Genomic DNA, 19771 nt, shown 5'->3' on the forward strand with positions numbered 1-19771 from the left:
ACTGCTTTGCTCACTTCGTGTTCCCTTAAATGGCCCCCGTGACGTCATCTCCTCAAACAGAAAGTGTTGCCGGTTGTTTGTGTGCTACCAGGGGTCAAACGTCAAGCGGATAGCCTCTCAGGATCGATAGGCTTCCAGCTTGTTGACTTGGTGTCAAATCCTATGCAACGAAAACAAACAAACAAAAACAATTGTTGGCCATGTCTCATTTTAACATTCTCAACTGGCGTAAAAAGCGTCTGGCAAGTAGAGGGCGCTAGGGCACCGGGCCACCTCTCATCAAGAAGACATTCATTCATTCATTCATCTTCCGTTCCGCTTATCCTCACTAGGGTCGCGGGCGTGCTGGAGCCTATTGCAGCAATCTTCCGGCGAGCGGCGGGGTACACCCCGAACTGGTCGCCACCCAATCGCAGGGCACATATAAACAAACAACCATTCGCGCGCACATTCACACCTGCGGGCAATTTAGAGTCTTCAATCTACCTACCACGCGTGTTTCTGGGATGTGCGAGGAAACCGGAGTGCCCGGAAAAAAACCCACACAGGCACTTGGAGAACATGCAAACTCCACACAGGTGGGCCCGGGATTTCTAGGTCACGCCCCTTCTTCCAAGGTGGCATTAGGTACACAGGCAGACACTGAGGTACGTATAGCTAGTAACTTTCACACAAATAGGACTCCGCCAGTGACCTGAACTCGAACAAATTGCTTTGTTTTTGGTTTGCTAAATGCGGAAGTCAAATGTATTACATTTTAACGTGATTATAACGCAGTACGCTTCCTTATAAAAACACAAAATGTTGAGAAATATATGCAGCCGTTGTCGTTATGTTGCTTTTGAGATCGCTGCGTGCGTGTGTGCGCCCTTTGCTCCCCACGCATCACCAAATCCGGCGAGCACATTTTGTTTGTTTGTTGACGTTACACAAGCGCTATCAACCGGTAAGTCGAGTCATCCGTAGGAGAAGACCCACGTCGCACCAGTGGCTGATGGGAAGTCACGTCACGATGAGGCGAGGCCAAACTTTTGCAGAAAATAGAAAATATATAGTTTCGACTGTTGAAGCTGTTTAGTTATTGCACATTTACTATGATGTAATTACTATGTAACACAAAACTATTTTTATGGAATAATGTACATTTTTGCCTCTTAAGTTGACCTCTTTTTAAATGTATTAGCAATCATTCAGGTATTTTTGTATTTTATGTATTTATTAAAAAATGAACGTACTTTCTCATTCATTATTTAGTTAAATGAGGTATAATTTCTATGTAAATTCAATATATTGTAGTAAGAGATTAAACGTATCATATTAATGGTAGTACTTCTATTACTCATTACTGGAGAATGTAATTCGATGAAATAAAAAAAGATTTATCTATTAAAATATTAAATTATTGATAAATTAAATTGATTCAGAGGAATGTTTACTGTAAGTGTTATTGTTATTAACAACAACAATAATACTACAACTACAAATATTGCCACTAAAAATCATTAGATAATGCAATTCTATTTTTATTACAGCAAATAAGACTTGCTGAATTGTATAGTATCCAAGCAGGGCTTGCAAGAATATACACTATTATTATTGTAAATGATGATAATACTACAATAACTGCCACTAACAATGATAATTGGGCACGATGCAGTTTTGTGGCCACACTGACACAATAAGAGACAAATTTGCCGTCATTTTGTTTCCCCATCCAATCAGTCTGCTGCCTGTCGAAATGTGCGCTCAAACACACCGGAATGTTTATGAACTGTTAATTGTTCCTGCCACCAGATCAGTATGAACAAGCGTGCTTTCAAATAGCGTCGCACGTTCGCAACATTTTAACAAGGGCGACTGGCTCGGCTCAACTCGTAACACCAGCCAAACGTGTTGCTTTTGGCACACAAGCACGTACACGTAGTGCCATGAAAATGTCTTTGCGCTCTTCTCCAAATAATAATTAGCTCATTAAACAAATGTAAATATCAGACAAACTCAGTTTTTACATGGTGATTTTATTTATTAAGGGGGGAAAAAACTCAACCTAATAACTGGTTGGGCCGCCCTCAGCGGCAACAACTGAAATCAAAGGTTTTCTATAACTGCCAATGCGTCATTCATTTTGGCTCACGCTTCCTTATAGAATTGCTTTAATTCAGCAACAATGGAGCTTTTTGGAACATCATAGGCCTTTTTGAGGTCATGCCACTGCATTTCAATTGGATTCAAGTTTGGACTTTGACTAGGCCACTCCAACACCTTCATTTGTTTATTTTAAGACATTCAGAAGTTAACTTGCTGATGCGTTTTGGATTGTCGTCCTGCCGCAGAAGCCAAGCGCGCTTCAACTTGAAGTCGCAAACTGATGGCCGAACATTCTCCTTCCGGATATTCTGTTAAAGAGCAGAATTCATGGTTCCATCAATCACAGTCGTCCAGGTCCTGAATTACCAGAGCAGCCCCAGACCATCACTCTCCCACCGCTACCATGTTTGATGATCTGAATGATGTTCTTCCTTCTAAAATGCCGTGTCGCATTTATGCTCGATGTAACAAGACACACACCTTCCAAAAAGGTTAACTTTCGTCTCATCAGTCCAGGGAATATTCCCCTGAAAGTCTTGGGAATGTTAAGGTTAGGTATAGACTTATTCCCTCCACCTGTCTCTCACCTCAGAGTTTGTTAGGGTTAGGGTTAGTGTTGGGTGTTATGATAGGGTTAAGTTTCTGGTTACATTTATGTCCTCCACCTGTGTTTCGTGTGCGAGTGTACGTGTAGTTGTTTTCCAGCTGTGTGCAGCAGGTGTTTTCAAAGTGTGACTCATGCGATGAACGCGCTGGCCATTGCAACACTTCTCCTGCTCGCCTTGCCGCTGTTTATGAGACGCCATGTCCTCGTTTTTGGAAGGAGAAGACGTTCCAGCTTGTTGCGCCACTTGACCCAGTGTTTGTTTGCCACATGATTTCAGCCTCCCCCCTCTACCCCCCATTTGGCCCACCGCAATCCGTCGTCCCGCGTCAGACGAGCGTTAGCCTCCCCCGGAGCCCTAAATGTTCTTCCAAGTAGCCGACTGGAAGCGGGAATCGTCGACAGATGCCCGTTGGAGCTTTGTCAGCTTTTCACTGTTCTTCTTGTACTCGCCTTCCCTTGAGACGTTTCCACGAATGCTGCGTTTGGGCTCGGAGATCGTGTATCGCTCCAGGAACTGACTGCGCAATGCTCGGATCCTGTCGTTAAAGCACAAGATGGCCTTGGAGGCTTCCGCTATAGCATTCGCTTTGGTCATCAACCATGAAGACTCGCTCCGCAGCCCGGCGGACACCTGCACAATCCAAACCACACCCGCAATTAAATCATTTGAACAAAAATAAGAAGGCCTGCTTTTACTTATTTTATCCCTCTTGTGTAGCTTGAAAAAACTAAATAGATTTTGAATTAATTACGTTTGATGCACTGGCCTGTGCTTTTTTGTGATTTGGGGTGTTATTAGACTTACATTTTATTCAGTAAAAAATAAAAGAAGCATATATATATATATATATATATATATATATATGAAACATAAATAATAAATTAAATAGATGCCATAATAATGCCATAATAAAAAACGGAATAATGAAAAGTCCAATTTATTTTAAGGATATCTTAAATTGATATCTTAAATTAAAAAGATCTTCAATTGATTTCCTGATGTAAATCCCCTTTTTGATAACAAGTGCTCTACAAAAATATGTTTTTATTATTATTATTATGATGATCATCATTAGTAGTAGTGGTCATTTGTTTTTTGTTGTGTATAATGAATAAATTGAATATTGATGATCAGGTTAAGTCGTAGCTTATAGAAACAAATTATCTATATTGTTTTTGCAATGTTATATAACAGAAAGTAATAAATACACAAATATTTTTGGGTTTGTATCCATTTTACAAATACATCATATATCATTTCTTCATTTTTATAGATTTGCCTGTTTGTATGATGATGATGATACAAATATTTTTTTCATTTTGTTTTGAGTATTTTGTAGTAGCATCAGTATTGGTATTTGATGATTAATGATGTCCTCCAGGTTTTCCTTTCTGTCCCCGATCGTTTTTCCTCTGGCTTTCTTTGTCTTCGACATTTCCTGTCCTCTAGTGCACTCTCTCCTTTTCTTGTGCTGTCCTCGGCTCACCTTCCCCGCCTCTTGGCGCACCGAACGCTCACGTAACTCACCGACGCGCCGCGTTGGGTTCGGCACGAGCGCTGAAGCTATGCGAAACATCTCGTCTTTTTCTCGCGGAATCCGCCTCATGAATTATTCGCGAACGCTTGATTCTTGTCTGTATTTACATCCACACTAACCGAGTTGGACTCCCACGACATCTTCGATTGCGCGACGCCATCATGCCTTGGCGTCCGCACGCATGCGGAAGGTTTTTTTGTTTTGTTTTTGGACAATCTCCGAGCCAACGCTTGAGGACGCGACTTCTGACCTGACCCGACCCTAAGAAACTGGGTGGAAAAAAAATAGATCCTCCCAAAGAAAAGCCGATAACATTTAACCATTTGTGACTGATTCAAGCTTTTCTTTTGAGGAAAGTGCAGCATCAACAGTTTGTCGTCTTTTTAGGAAAGTGAAGTCATCAATAGTTTGTCATGATTAGAAAAGTTCAACATCAATTGTTTAAGGAAAGTGCACCACCAATTGTTCTTCTTCTTGTTCGGATAGAACATCAATTGATTGTCTTCTTTTTAGGAAAGTGCAACATTAATAGTATGTCTTATTTTTAGGAAAAGGCAACCTCAATAAAATTTAAGTGCAAATGTCACTAGTTTTCCATCTTTTTAGGAAAGTGCAACATCAACAGTTTGTCTTCTTTTATAGAAAATGCAATTATGAATAGTTTAACTGGAACATCAATAGTTTGTCATGATTAAGGACGGTCAACTTTAAAAAAAAAAAAAACTTTTAAGCAAAGTGCAACATCAACAATTTGTCTTATGAAAGTGTAACATCAATCGTTTGCCTTCTTTTTTAGTAAAATGCAACATCCATAGTTTTTCTTCTTTTTAGGAAAGTATCGATAGTTTGTTTTCTTTTAAAGAAGGTCCAAAAGAAATAGTTTGTCTTCTCTTTAGAAAAGTGCAACATATTGACTTAGTCATTTATTTAAGAAAGTGCAACATCTAAATTTTCTCTTCTTTCTTAGGGGAGTGCAATATCAACGGTTTGTCTTCTTTTTAAGAAAATTGCAAAATCAATAGTTATTCTACTTTTTAGGAAAGTGCCACATCAATGGTTTGTCTTCTTTTTAGGTTTGACTTACTGACAAAAGCATATTTCTAGCCATAACACCCGCTAGCCAGATGCTGAGCAGCACTGTGTTTGTTTACGGAGTTGACGTGTGGCTAGCGCACAAGGCAGTTGCACTTTCTGTCAATGACCTAACATGTTACATGTGAGGAGCCAAATCTGAATATGAATACACAAACGCAACATTTGAAAGGGGGAGTTTGCAATTCCCCCCCCCCCCCCCCCCAAAACAAACACTTCTTGTCATATTTGTTCAAACAGTCATTTTGACTTGACAGATAAATAGTGATAAATACTGTTTAATTTCAAATGTTTTTTGTGCGTTTTATCTTACAAAATCTTGTCGACTGTGAAAACAATTCACAGAAGATGAAGAAGGCCTTTGGGCCATCTGTGTACTCGGAATGCTAATGCTGGAAACAAAGATAATTAAGCAATGTGTTTATATATATATATATATATATATATATATAAAAGTTTGCCTAGTTGAGTAATTGAAATTAATACATTATAAGGCTCTGGTTTGAACACTTTTAGTTAAAACAAATGTCTAACAAAAGGTCGCTATTGGAACCCAGCTGAGGCAAATAATAGTTTTCTTTAGGTTTGTCAAATATAAAAATGTAATCACTTATAATAAATAAAGGAAAATTCAAAAAACTAAAACTTTTGTATTTTATGATTAAAAAATATTTTTTTTAAAGTGCAATTAAATTAATAACAAATACACTATTAATTAAATGAAAAATGAAAAATATGCTTAAAGTAAATACATAAACAAAAAATACATTAAATTCAATGTATAAAATTTTAAAAAATGTAAATGAATTGTAGTTAATCAAATTAAATCAAACCAAATGTAAATTCAAATATTTGTTGATTAGTTAAAAGTTCTAATCTTTGTCCTTATGTTCTTAGTGAAGATACAGCATATATTTGAATCACATTTTGTTTGATTTAATTGTAGTTAATACTGTATTAACATAGTCACCCAACTTCCCTTATTCTTCTGCCTTCTCGTGATCCATCTGACATCCATTTCAACTTAAGACAGCCAAATATTGCTCCCTACTTCCCTGCCCTGTAAAAGATATTAGTAAATGAGATACTGTAGCGAGATGGCTGGCTGGCAAGATAACTTCCTGATACAAGGGTTCCCTCTGCTGGTGAGGAGTGGTAAGTGTCAGTGTATCCACACTCCAGTAATTACATAGTGTGTCTTCAAAAAGTCAAATTCTCTGCTTGATTTTTTTTTTCTTTTTTGAGAGGGAGGGAGGGGGGTGGGGGCAGTAACGTGTAATGGCAGCTGTTTGTAACAGTGAGGTGAAAATGTACGTGTTAGTATGTGTGTTAAGTCTATTGACTGAAGCCTCTCCCGTGTATTTACAATTGAAGTAACAGCAAAGGCAAATACACTCGACTGATAAGACGTGATCGCAGCGAGTACACGTGACTCACCGGAGTTCATGACAAAGATGTTGTGAGGTACTTACGCATCGTAGTGCGCCGTGCCAACAGCAGGGGCAGGACGAAGGATGACGCGGAGATGACGGCGGCTTGCCCATATTTGGAACTGGTTGCTAGGTAACCAGAAAGGAAGTAGCCTGGTGCCTTTCCCCACCAGTTTAGTCGTCAAGTAGGCCACAGCTTGACAAAATGTATTTGTCGCAGTTTGCTTATAGTACGGAGGAGGATGAGATGTGAAGCATGTGTCGCTATGCTGGTTGACTTTAGATGATTTTTAATGGGTGGTCATGAAATGGATATCGATGGATGCTAGATATGTGACCGATGCGCTAGCGTTGGCTACTTTGTGTTTGCTACCAAACGCTACGTGGACGAGTTCCTTCTTTCTTTCCTAGTGAGGCTTTTTATTGTTGTTGTTTCCCCACTCATGGAAAATATTCAGAGAGGCTGACAAAAATGTATCTGTGCCCCACCCTACTGGCCGAGGGGACGGAGGCTCATTGAGGCAGCGTCATGCAAAGTAGCCCAAACAAAAGGAATTTGGTCAAAGTCATTCAGTGTTGCTATTTGGTTTGCGGCCGTGCCAGCTCTCCAGATGGATGCTGACAATTAGGCTTAATAAGGGCCCAGCGTTTGTTCTCATGACCCCACAAAGGTAACAGCGGGGAGATACTTGGTCCCGGACCCAAGCGACAGTTGGGCCGCTTTCTCCACAAAAGACTTTAAGTAGGGCAGCTTTTTAATTTGGAGCGCTTACGACTGTTTGCTGATATCCAAAGAATACCAGGGCTGGTTGTGCGATGCCAGCCTGCTGCGTTCGGCCTTTTGTACGAGCTGGAAAACACGCTCGGGTGACCTGTTTACTCTTTGCTACGATAACTAGTGAGCGGGGCGGGCGGGGGAGCTTCTGCACCAGAGACCTGGCGTGAACTTTACTGTAAGAGAACCGTGTTAGTGTGCGACTGAAACCCAAAGGTGACAAATGTACTCCCACTTTTTACGTCACTAAATGTGCAAAAACTCCGTTAAAATAAGTCCTGAGCCTTCGGTGGCTGTAATAAATCTCACCAGGTCGTCACACCGCGACAACGAGGCGCTCTAAAGCGGCCATGCCAGTGCGAAGCCCCAGTCCACACACTGGCTATTGCCAGCTCGCCGCGATGTGCATGCATTCACGGCCGACGACGAGGCGCTCTAAAGCGGCCACGTCAGTTGACTATCCGAAGGGAAGATGCTTTTTTGGGTTTGAGGAATAGCTAGCTAGCTAACTGCACATTGCGATCGTGTCGGATAACTGCTGATGTGGACGAAGGTGGTTAGTAGGGGGAGGGGCAACTCATGACATACTCCTAAGTGCGTCACAGAGGACCATTTTAGCCACGCACACACCCCCAAAAAAAAATCACTATATTTCCACAATTGAGTACCTCAGTTCTTAGTCTTAGCACGTTTTCTGCCATCATTTTCAAACATATATAATGTATTTAGGAACACATCTGAATTCACAGGGTCTTTAATTATTAAAAAATGACACTGAAATGTACTCAAGTACAAAATTAAAATGTTTTTATTTTAAAGTCAGTGGTCCTTAGACTTCAACAACACACCCAAGATTTAGAAAAAGCAGATTTCAAAAATTGCTGAAGCACCATGAATGTTTCATGGGTAAACCATTGGAGATCCCCACCAAGCATCAGTAAGTTTGTAGCACTGAAGACACCGACCAGAGCAAAGGTCTGAGCGGCGAAGCGAGCGCCATTATCCAACTGTCAAAGTGCTCCATGGAGGAATGTCGGCCATTATTCTGGCCAACATCCACCGCATTCTCCATATGTCAAATTCAATGCTTCACACGGCATGAGAACAGCATTGTTTGTTTGTTGTGGGATAAAAAGTTGCCCCCCTTTCCCACATTCAATTATAAAGTAGGCTGGTGTTGTTGGACAAACACGGCTGTGACGCAGGGATTGGGAATGATGCGCCACATAATGCAAAAAAATAGCGGCCGTGCGTAATTGAGCGTCGTGGCCTGGACGAAAACAGCGAGACGATCTGATAGGTTATGCAATTAATTGGGTCCCGATTATTATTTTGATGTCAAAGGGAGGTCAGCGTCAAACGGCGGTTTGAAGCCGTGCCGGCGGGAAGACAAAACAAGGCTTCTTTTGTAAGGAAGCCCGGTGCCCTCCTGAGCCCGGGAGTTCATGCGGGTATACTGACGCCCGCTTGAATCGGTCTCTCGCGAGGCACGCTGGTGAAGGTGCTCGGCCTCCAACAAAGCTGGCTCCACGGTCACGTGTACCGATGATTAAGATGCTAGTGTGGCGTACTGACCGTCGCCAACACTTTGAGCATTTATTCGCTAGCGTTGAGATCCAGCTTCAGCACTCGATTGTATCGTTATGCTTAGACCTCCAAAATGGCCATCTTCCTGTTCCATTTGGAGCAGTGGTCCTTGAGACTTTTTCCTGCCACCTTCGATGGCCCCGGGGTAAAAAAGCTTCGGAATTCAACTTCACCCATCATTTGGGCAAATTCATTCAGACGGGTTTGTCAAAGAACAAGCTCCAAATGTCTGCAACTTTGTGTGCCTGACTTAAATGGGCCGTTCCCAGGAAATAGCCACCCACCATAGCCACTTGTATATTCAACCGCAATGATCTCACTGATGATTGTTCAGACCACAGACCGCATACGGTTTGCTCCGTTCTTTAATCTGGTCCAACAAGAATTTACATTTTCAAGAGTCCTATAATATTTGTTGCATTCATTTTGGATGTTTTACCAAAGATTATTTGATTAAAATGTATGTATTCACCCCCCCCCCCTCCCCCCCACACTTTTAAAAATCAAGACTTTTATTAACTGTACAGACATGTTTTAACATTCCTAAGTGTCCTAATAGTGTGTAATAAAACTACATTAAAATAACACTAATCCACCTTTGAAGATGCCTGACAGATGCATAATGGAAAGGGAACAGGAAGGTTTTTGCATCGGGACACTCCACACTAGTAGCTTTTTTAATGGGTATTGTTGTTGTTCTTCTAACATTCTTTTATCGTGCTAGTCATTATCCGCTATGCTACATGCTAAGTACAGCATGCTAGCATTGCATTAGTAACATTAACTTGTGCATATCATAGATACTAAATTAGTCATACTGAGCGAACGAGCTGTCAGCGAAGTAGAGAAAAGCAACCAGCGCAGTCGTCTTGGTCAGTCTTCAGATGTTCGTCTCATCACTCAGTCAACCCCGAGGTGAAAGAGCGTTATCGACATCCACATTCCTGTCATATACTTTTTCACTTGAAACGTATGGTTGCCCTTTCGTGCTCTCTGCATGTGAAGTACATAAAAGCGCTCGCTCGCTCGGTATTCCTTATGCGGGTGTTCGTGTGTAGGCTGTCGAAGGCTTTCCCGAAGTCCGTAAAATCCACGTACTGCCGCCTTTGCTCATGAATGTCCTTCAGTGTAAAGATCTGGTCTCAGCATCTGCTTTCCTTTCTGAATCCTGCTTGATGTTGACCTACTATATCTCAAAGGCATCTGGCGACGACTTTAGCTTGTATATTATTGGGTATGAACTAGTGCTCGCGCTCGGCCTCGACATCCCGATTCGTTATTCGAATCGGAATCGAATCGTTAGTTCTTGTACTATTCCAAAATGAAGACTCCAATTTGATCATTTAAAAATCCCTTCAACCGGAAAAACTGTACGCTGGCGCGTTTTGGCTGCCGCTTCTCCCTCGGGAGAAGTATTTCCTTTTAGTTTAAAATGGCTTACATTAACCAGGATCCCTCACCATACCGCGGCCAAAGGTAGAACCCGGCTTGGTTTTGTGCATTTTGGTGCCGTAAACCCTTGCTGCCTGGGATCAGCTGCCTCCTGGCTGGCTAGCGGGCTAGCTCTCATCATCTGCCACGCCGTGTTGGATCCGGCTCAACTTTCTCCCATTCATTCAGCCGCGGTCGCCTCCTTTCCGGCTTCGGTTGTGGCGTTGCCGTGAACATCCGCGCAGCTCGTCGAGCTCGGCTCTCGGACGCTTTCTTATGCACAGGCTTGAAACACAAGCTTCAAATCGTGACGTGTTTTTGTATTTTTTTAAAGTCAATGCGTGTCAGCAGTTGCAGCTCTTTTCCGAATAGAGTAAGTAGCATGATATTCTAAGATTTGTTCTGATTCGAGTCAGAAAATTCTGATTAGAGGATCTTATTTTAGGTCCCTTGCGAGAGAAACATGATCATTTTCTTTGTGTTTAAAAAAGAAGTTAGATTAGATTACTTGGTCTGGAAGATGTTATCTTTAAAGCCTCATTTTATGAATCGCCTCGCCGCCTGCTGAATTGCACTCTTTGTAACATGACATCGTTCACTATCGGTAAACTCCCCATCGCTCTCTCTCATCTTCCTCCCTTCCCCCCTGCCGATCGCGCCCATGTGCGGCTTCCGCCGGGGCCCGGGGCGGCCCGAGCTGCTGCAAATTTTTACCCAGCAGCACACGTCACCGCCGTGAGAGCGCAGACGTCCCAAAATAGCCCAGACTGCAATTGGCGCGAAAAGGGGCACCATGGTTTTTTTTGGGGGGGGGTTTCTTCCAAGCCCACAGCTGGTGTTGTCTGCTTAAGCTTTAATGTGAAGACGTGATGTCAGTGTGCTGCTGTGAATGGTAATGATCTCACAAAGCCACTGACCCTGGAAAAGTGCCACCGGTGTCGTTTTTGCTTCATCATTTCCATGAATGTGACCGAATCGTCCCGTTTGTTTTTCACCCAATCTGACTTTACTGGGGTGGAGGCTTGATTTGTGCATTTGGGGAATAATATTAAACAATGTAACCGGTATATCGCAATAAGAGAACACCTTTAATACTGCGCATGGAACTTTTTTTTGCTTCAACTGGAACGCTTCTCAGCGTTAAAGACGTTATCTCCACATTGCCATTCAAACTGTGCATGGAAGTCGTTTACTACATGCGGTCCGTTTCGAGGCCCACTTCTGTCACCGACTATGCTTCAACTGCCACGACGTTCTTGCTCGTCTGCCGTTTCGATACGCAATCATTTGTACAGTTCTCGATTGAATAAACACGTCCTGTCTGCAGTTGAGTGCATAAAGTGCCTTCCACTATTTGAGGAAATACAGTCGAATCCACTGGAAATGTTTTCTGGCTTGATTGTGTTTCATTGTTGCCCCCCCGGGCCAAATGACACGCAGGCTTTAATCAAAAGCAGCTAACAAAAGGCAACATTCAGGATTTTTTTTTCCCACCACTTCGCGGTACCGAGTCTGATTCCTAGAATTTTAGCGAGGTTCCAAATTGGGGAAGAAATTGGTTTGTAAAGGCCATAAAGTTGATGTAATTGCTGCGTGAGGTAACCAGAACCTGCTAAACACGTTTTTAGAGGCGCCACAAAGCCTCTTATCGTTAAATTAAAAAAAAAAAACATAAAACGCGTGTTGGAAACAAATGCTCAAAGTATTTAAAGGGTTTTTGTTTACGGTTATCAGACCTTGTCCGCTGCTCGAACGTTTCACATGTGAATATTTTCTGGTGGGTCTTTATTGCAGGCTGGCAAGGATAAACACGAGGCAGTTACGCATGCAAACACAAAACCTAATAACGAACACGCCATGGATGACACCTCGTCAAAAACGCGTTTGCAGTGAAAAGGGTTCAGGTTCCAAGTGACCTGCTGATGCTGAGGCCAGTTAAACATTCCTGAGACATGGTTGACCTCAGGTAGGCTTTTATTCACTTGACCTTTGAAAATGTCATCCCTGCTTGTGGCACAGAGACAGCAAGAGAGGAATTCTTCCACAAGGGGGCGCCACTTCTCCACACAAACGCCAGCGAATGACATTGCAATTGTAATTGGTTGTGTAACGTGGATTTTCCTTTTGTGTTCCTCGCTGCTGTCATTTACATTTGTAAGTACATATTTGACAGACATGTCCTGCCATTACACAACACAAAACCATTTCACGTAGCAATTTTGGGGCGCCATGCTGAACATATTACACATGCCAGAATCTGCAACTGTATACAATTTGGCAGTCTCTCCATAGGACGATATTTGTATTCCCTACATAATTTACTCCCTTTTTTTTTTTTTTTTTAGGTTTACAATGTCCCCATAATTTTCCACAAGTGTGAAATTTCACAAGCCACTTCCCGCTTGCCTATTTTTTTTTTTAACAACATAACACAGTTTAATGAATCACCTTTATTACTCAAGGCACCCATTGTCAAATTATGAATAAATGCAGCAATCATATTAGGAAAATCATCCCACACTGATAGGCCTGTGAGACTTTTAAAGCACAGTTTATCAAAAAAAGTCATAATAAAATATGCATGGTAATATGCGGTGTTGCAGCTTTTTTTTTTTTTTTTTTTTTTTTGCAGTTCTTACCAGCCTTCGGCTACAATTAGCTGGCCGGGAGCGCCCTCTACAGGCCACAGGTGGCTATTGCTTAACTTTAGCCTAACAATGAAGTAAGTGTACCCGAGCGTCCGTGACATAGTCACATATTTAACACAACAGTATATAAGTAAACAAACAACAAAACGTGGACCCTCAGAATTTGAAAAAAATTTGATTGTCTTCAGATTTTAATTGTTTTTCATATGGTACAAAACGTGCCGGCACGGTGCAAGACCGGTTAGCACACCCGCCTCACAGTTCTGAGGTCCGGGGTTCAATCCCCGGCCCCGCCTGTGTGGAGTTTGCATGTTCTCCCCGTGCCTGCGTGGGTTTTCTCCGGGCACGCCGGTTTCCTCCCACATCCCAACAACATGCGTGGTAGGTTGATTGAAGACTCTTAAATTGCCCGTAGGTATGAATGTGAGTGCGAATGGTTGTTTGTTTCTATGTGCTCTGCGATTGGCTGGCGACCGGTTCAGGGTGTACCCCGCCTCCTGCCCGATGATGGCTGGGATAGGCTCCAGCAGCCCGCGACCCTAGTGAGGAGAAGCGGTAAAGAAAATGGATGGATGGATGGATGGTACAAAACATGTCCAATATATGTTTTGGGGGTTTTACTACTTCTACCCGTTACCCATGCATTATTATTATTAATATTATTATTTTGCACCTGCATGACAATGAGCTTCTAAAACATTACCTATATACCCAAATCAGTTGAATTCTAATGGGATTTTTTTTTTCTTTTTTAATTGACGTGTTCAACTTCTTAAACCAGTGGTTCTTAAAATGGGGTCTGCTAAATTATTTGTAATAAATTATGTTCAATCATTTCTAAAAAAAAAAAAAAAAAAAATATATATAAAATGTCAACACACCCCTGTTTGAATGCCAGGACTTTGCGATATAAAAATAAATTAGAGCAAGATGAAGCATTTCAAAACCTTTTGCCAACTAAGACAAAGGGGTTGCACAAGTGCGCACACCCCTTCTATATCTGGTGATGTGCCTGTGTCCCGAATCAACCAATTACATTTAAATTCATGGTAAATGGGAGTCTCACACACCTGCCGCCATTGAAAGCACTTTTGATTAACCCCAAATAAAGTTCAGACATTCTAGTATGCTCTTTCTGTATATATAAAAAAACTTTCTAGAAGTTTTGTGCCAACACTAACTGTTATTTTGAACTGTTCATAATTCCCTCCACCTTATCTATGGCTGCAGGTCCAGTGGAAGATAAACAGACCCAAAGCATGATGCTGCCACCACCTTGCAGGTAAGATGTTCTGGTGATAAGTGGTAAAGTTCAGGTTGAAATCAGGAAATGATTTATCGTTTTCTCATTTTTTCCCAATATCTCAAAAGCCTGGCCTTTCAACACGGGTGTGTCGACGTTTTATATCAACAGGTTGCGTTGTGCCAATAAAAGAAAAACAATCAACTCATTAATCTTAACTTGGAGCCAATTCAAATCTCTGATATGATATAATGTATCACCAGCTGATTTTTTTTTATTTGAAAAGGCATTGCATGAATGCGCTCAAAGATAGCTGGGATGGGCTCCAGCAGCCCGCGACCCTAGTGAGGATAAGCGGTATCGAAAATGGATGGATGGATTACAGAAATAAAGTCCTATTTTTGAAGAACAAAAGAGGTTTTAAATACTTCAAAATCATAATATAACCATCTAGTTCTTGTAAGATTACAACTTTTTACACTGCCAAAATACCATTTTTTTCCCAATACATTTTTATTCTCATAACCTTGTAAGTTTTTCTCTCCAAAAATATGGATTTCTGACCAACTTTTCCTCTCCAAAACTGGCAACTTTTTAAATTCTTGTGTCATTTACACGTACACAACATATTGGCATTGCGATTATGAGGGGGTTGTTGGAAAAAGTTCTCACCTGTGAGGGGTCTCTGGACCCAAACGTTTAAGAACCCCTGCCTTAAACAGTCAACAGGATGTGTGCTCTTATTCCAAGCCCACCGGAGGGGGTGCGGTGCCGTCTGGCGCGGCCTGCAGGAGGCCGGTAAAAAGCTCGTAAGTGACAAACACCACCATGTTGACGGGGAAGGCGCGTAGGCAGTTGATGCCCATGGTCCGGATGAAGAGGCCCACACCCTCGCTGCGCACCGTTTCCTCAATGCAGTGGACGAGCCCCCTGTAGCGCCGCATCCCCCGGATGCCATCCACCTGCAGCCGTGCCTTGATCACGTCCATAGGCGTGCTCATGGACCACGCCATCATTCCCGCAAAGCCACCGGCCAACATCACTGCGCTCCAGGCTGCAAGAGAAAATGTCAACTACGCCCGTCACTATCCAATCTCTTTCGAAGTAATTATCCTATAGATATTTCAACAACAACAAAAATTCCCCCCCCAATCTTTTAATGTACTTTTTTTATTTTTACAACTAACATGCATTGTATTCTTATTTATGAGGGCTGGACTTCTATCCTTAAACTGCGTATGTCGGTACTGTGTTTGGTATAAACTCTCCACAGAATCTGAGACAAAATCAGCCTTTGCTAAACAGTTAGCATTCACGATTAGCATTAGTGCACTAGTGATTACCATTTTAGGTAAAAAAAATAAAATTAAAACCACTAAGATTCGCTCACTCGTACAATCACGTTAATTGTATATTACACATCTAATAGTGACCTAAAAAGCACTTGACACACTGTCGTTTTTAGCAATGTTTTCACTGGCCCAACAGTGCGTCCGTCTGCAACAAATGTCCGTACGGTAAACGTGGACAGTGGCTTAATGGTTCCGGATGGCGCAAATATGCTTTTATTCATATTTTTTATTGCCCCGCGGCAACAATTTCTGTGGTCGACTTAGCCCCCCCCCCTCCTCCCATCAACATCTACTTTAACATGATGGTGGTCAAGCGAGGGCAGGGTGATATGGCCAATGTTTTACACAAGAATTTGATTTGGATCTTAATTGATTCCCCACCAACCCTTCACTTATAGACAAAGCAAATGCCAATAGCATTATCAAAAGAAATTTCCAGCTAGTTCCCATTTCCTCCACCATTATTATCATGGTTCAACTTCCACAGAAATATTTGTTTTTTCAGAAGATAATGATACAATACAAAATACACAATGGAGCATACAATGTACAATATACACACACGTGGCAAGCACAATATAGTTTAAATTCAAAAGATTAAGGTCACTTAAAAATGACTCTCTTCCAAAAGCATTTTTTTTAACTCATGTCTTTCTTCGGAACTTTTGCAACATATAAATGTCATTGTCAATGTACAGAGCCTTCCACCAACTTCCTTTCGTCTCAAAACAACATGAAAAGATTCCCCTTAGTCCGTTTCTTCGTGGAAATTAAAGTCGCTTTTTTTTATAACTATAGCTGTTGGAAAAGTCGCGAAATAAGTCTGCTCCACTGATAATCCGTTTGTACGTTAGTGCTCCCCTGTCCGCAGCCGTGTTGTCAGTGTAAGCTTTGACACACTTTGCGCTACGGAATCCGCTGGCAAATAAACCCGAATTATCTGATCACATTGATCAAGCGTCGTGCTTCACCTGGCTTCTCTTTTCCGCTCTCCGTCAGCCGTTCGCAAACGGTGTTGTAGGTCAGAAAGTAGATGGCGAACCCGGGGCCGTCCCTGAGCGCCAGCGGCATGGCCCCCCGGTAGAGCCCCCGCAGTCCCTCCTCTTTGAGGATGCTCAGCAGACAGTGGAGCGGGCCGCGGTACTTGGGCTTGGTCCCTCGCCGCACGGACTCCGTCTGGCACTGGAGGCGCACTTTGACCATGTCACCGGGCGCGACCAGCAACATCTTGCCGGGGAGGTCACAGGTCAGGTCGTGATATTATTATTATCCATCTATCCATTTTCTGTAGTACACTCGCAAGGTGATATTATTATTATTTACATTCTTTTCGCGAGAACATCACAAACCAAAACCGTTACGCTGAAAACAATTTACAGTGTCCCCTTAAAAGGAACAATTCTTTATTTAAACAAATTTGCCTTTTTGTGCTTTTGTTCTATGGAAACTACCCAAAGCGAGTCTTGTGTGGTGTTGCATATGAAACCATTTTTTTTTTTTTTTTTTTTTTGCGCCATTCAAATTTTAGCCTTACTGTGTAGTCTTATTGCTTACCTGCATTATTCCGCCCACCAACCCCGACAGGAAGATCTCCGGCTTGGTGCCGGGGCCGTGGGCGGCCCCTCGCGCCTGCTTCAGACACTGCAGACAGTTCCTGTAGGTGCCGAACGCCACCGAGGACGTGACGGAGATGGTCGCCATCGGCAGCGACATGCCTTTGAAGAAGCCGTGCGCCTGGTGACGTCACAGAAATCCTTAATACAGTGAAGCGCCACTTTATTGCCGTTCATCATTTGTGCCGCTGCTATAAATGCTGATTTTCAAGCGATTGTTTTTTGTTGTTGTTTGCATTCAGTTTCGTAGCACTAAGGTCCTACTGGAATCACAGTAAATAACAGCAAGAGGAGGGATTTTTTTTTTTATTGCTGTATTACTGCCACAAACATAACAAATAGTCAAATGAACGCCGAACTGAGCTCTTGCCTTGTGCCGATGTACCTAATGAAGTGCGCGTTTCCACTCACCCCTTCTTTGGAAAACGTGGCGGCGATACACTGCCATATTCCCGTGAACTGTCTTTGGGTTTGTATCCGGACCTGGAGAAGGGATGCAGATGAGCTTTACATTTATTTTAGAATCATATTTGCAATTGCACATTTAAAAAACGTGCACCTTGACAGTGTCCAGAGGGTATCCCACAATCAGGCCACAGGCCCCTGCACAAAGAAAGAAAAGAGCATCAAGGGCACGCACGCAGTTGTAATGTCATTCTCGTAACATTACAACTTTCTTGTATCCTCACTTGATTCTTGTAACCCCGCAAGCTTTTTCTTGCAACATTTATTTGCCTTCCTAACGTTCCCGTAACCTCACTGCCTTCTGACATGGCAACTTGGTCAAAATCAGAATCACTTCACTTCTTTAGTTATGTAACTTTGCAAATGTATTCTTAAAACGGTGATTTCATTTTTTTTCCCCTCCCGACATCACTTCATTAGTCACACAACATTACGACTTTTCTTTCTTGTAAGTACAATCAGGGGCAGTTGCCCGGGGGTCCGAGATTTCGAGTACGCCTCAAAAGTCCAGTAAAAAAATGACTTTAAAAAAATGTTTCATTGGATTTAAATTAATTATTCGCATTTTAGTCTTAATTCACACACATAAAAGCATTAACATTCTTCATCTATCGTGATTCACAAATTAAACCTTTTAACATTTAAAAAACAATATTCAAAATCTCTCTGTTCACTGAACAATGTGGGGGCATTAAAAAACAACAACTTTTATTTAAGCCACTAACGTAAACTGTCAGATAGCTGTAAGAATTTCCAAAAGACAGGACAAAATGCCCTAAAGTACACGCTCACATTTTGTCAAAACTGAACTAGAGAAGTATAGTACATGAGGAAATGCACATAAAGTTTCCTGATGATGTACACTGGGTTTACCTTGGGTCCGTAAACAGCTAGCTAGCGAGCTACGCCTTCGCCTTGGGCCACCCAATGACGAGTCACGCCTCCTGTGAGTACGGAAGCCGTTTGCCTCAATTTACACCGTGATATAGTATACGATTGAAAATAGGCGAGCTTTAATCTCGTTTGTCAGTTTTGTTCTGTTTTATGACGAACGATCACGTTACAAGACAAATACGGACTATTACATGTTCTTGATAGCTACTTTTACGGTGTACTATGTCGATGTTAGGTAACTGTCGTTTGCTGTTACCTGCCAACGAGCCGGACACGAAATCGGCGACGTGCATCCTGTCAGCATGTAGACACAACCCGGGGTTAATGGGTTACCGGGCATGTCGCCATTCTCCTTTCCGGAGCCGACTCCTCGCCCTGCATCAATTTAACCTTGCGTGCGAGACTGTGACGCGACATCACGTGTGGAGTGTAGAATGACAATTTCAAACGTCAGAACCACTTCCGGGTTTACGGCAAAAAAAAAAAGAAAAACAACAACAAAAAGGGCAAGTATCGATTAAAACAGGCGCCTTCAGTACTTCAAAATCTCTTTCCAAGACATTTCACAGAAGTAAATTGTTTATCCTGGGTCTATTTAACCTCACATCTATTTTAACGTCACATTTTTCTTGCGCTAGCCAATGGCAGGCGAGAAGACGCAAGCAGGGCTGTGTCATTCCGACCACTAGTCAAAAAAATCTCCAAACCCCGCCCAGTACGTCACTTTCTTATATGCGCTGATGTCGAAAACGGCACTGAATTTTAAAAAAGCTACCTTAGTCGTTTACAATCTCATTTCACTTTACTGTGATGAAAAAGAAACTGCCTCGTGTAATACATACTGAGCTGTTTCATGTCAATTTTCGAAACAAAAATATCAAAGTTGCATCTTCCGTGACGTCACTTTCCCGGCGGTAGCCAATCGCAGGACAGAAACATGTATAAACGCAGGTGTTGGCTTCGTTCCCGGCCTTTGATAGGTCAGAAAGCAACCCAACCCCGACATAA

At 42.2% G+C, this 19771-nt stretch overlaps 1 protein-coding gene and 1 long non-coding RNA gene across 6 annotated transcripts in view; one reads left to right on the plus strand and one right to left on the minus strand.

Annotated features, from left to right (window-relative positions):
• LOC133417310 (uncharacterized) overlaps nucleotides 1-17610 on the plus strand; it is a 28718-nt gene extending 11108 nt beyond the window's left edge. Inside the window, exons 3-4 of the long non-coding RNA XR_009770339.1 lie at nucleotides 14427-14478; nucleotides 17376-17610. This is a non-coding gene — a long non-coding RNA (uncharacterized LOC133417310). The remainder of the gene's footprint in view (nucleotides 1-14426; nucleotides 14479-17375) is intronic.
• Nucleotides 3036-19188, minus strand: slc25a47a (solute carrier family 25 member 47a). Of its 5 annotated transcripts, none has more exons than XR_009770337.1 (7): nucleotides 19020-19188; nucleotides 17964-18007; nucleotides 17816-17887; nucleotides 17346-17525; nucleotides 16763-17018; nucleotides 15112-15493; nucleotides 3036-3326 (listed from the first exon to the last, which is right to left on the minus strand). XR_009770337.1 is itself a non-coding variant. In XM_061704984.1 (7 exons), the coding sequence occupies exons 1-7, from the start codon at nucleotides 19054-19056 to the stop codon at nucleotides 15180-15182; spliced, it is 786 nt and encodes a 261-aa protein (XP_061560968.1). In that variant the 5' UTR covers nucleotides 19057-19188; the 3' UTR covers nucleotides 12872-15179. The 5 variants fall into 5 exon arrangements, 2 of the variants coding, with proteins under 2 accessions (XP_061560968.1, XP_061560967.1); XR_009770336.1 differs by lacking the exon at nucleotides 3036-3326 and adding an exon at nucleotides 12872-13735; XM_061704984.1 differs by lacking the exon at nucleotides 3036-3326 and having other exon boundaries at nucleotides 12872-15224; nucleotides 15342-15493.
• Between the last annotated feature and the right edge of the window lie 583 nt (nucleotides 19189-19771).

The sequence above is a fragment of the Phycodurus eques genome, chromosome 18, assembly GCF_024500275.1.
Source record: "Phycodurus eques isolate BA_2022a chromosome 18, UOR_Pequ_1.1, whole genome shotgun sequence".
Lineage (NCBI taxonomy): Eukaryota > Metazoa > Chordata > Actinopteri > Syngnathiformes > Syngnathidae > Phycodurus > Phycodurus eques.

Bases quoted from the DNA above. Each gene is read 5' to 3' on its own strand.
- slc25a47a (XM_061704983.1), bottom strand. From the start codon at position 19,056: ATGCACGTCGCCGATTTCGTGTCCGGCTCGTTGGCAG. The intron at 18,008-19,019 runs GTAACAGCAAAC...TTCTTTGTGCAG, and splicing joins CGTGTCCGGCTCGTTGGCAG to GGGCCTGTGGCCTGATTGTG. The intron at 17,526-17,815 runs GTGAGTGGAAAC...TGACGTCACCAG, and splicing joins CCACGTTTTCCAAAGAAGGG to GCGCACGGCTTCTTCAAAGG.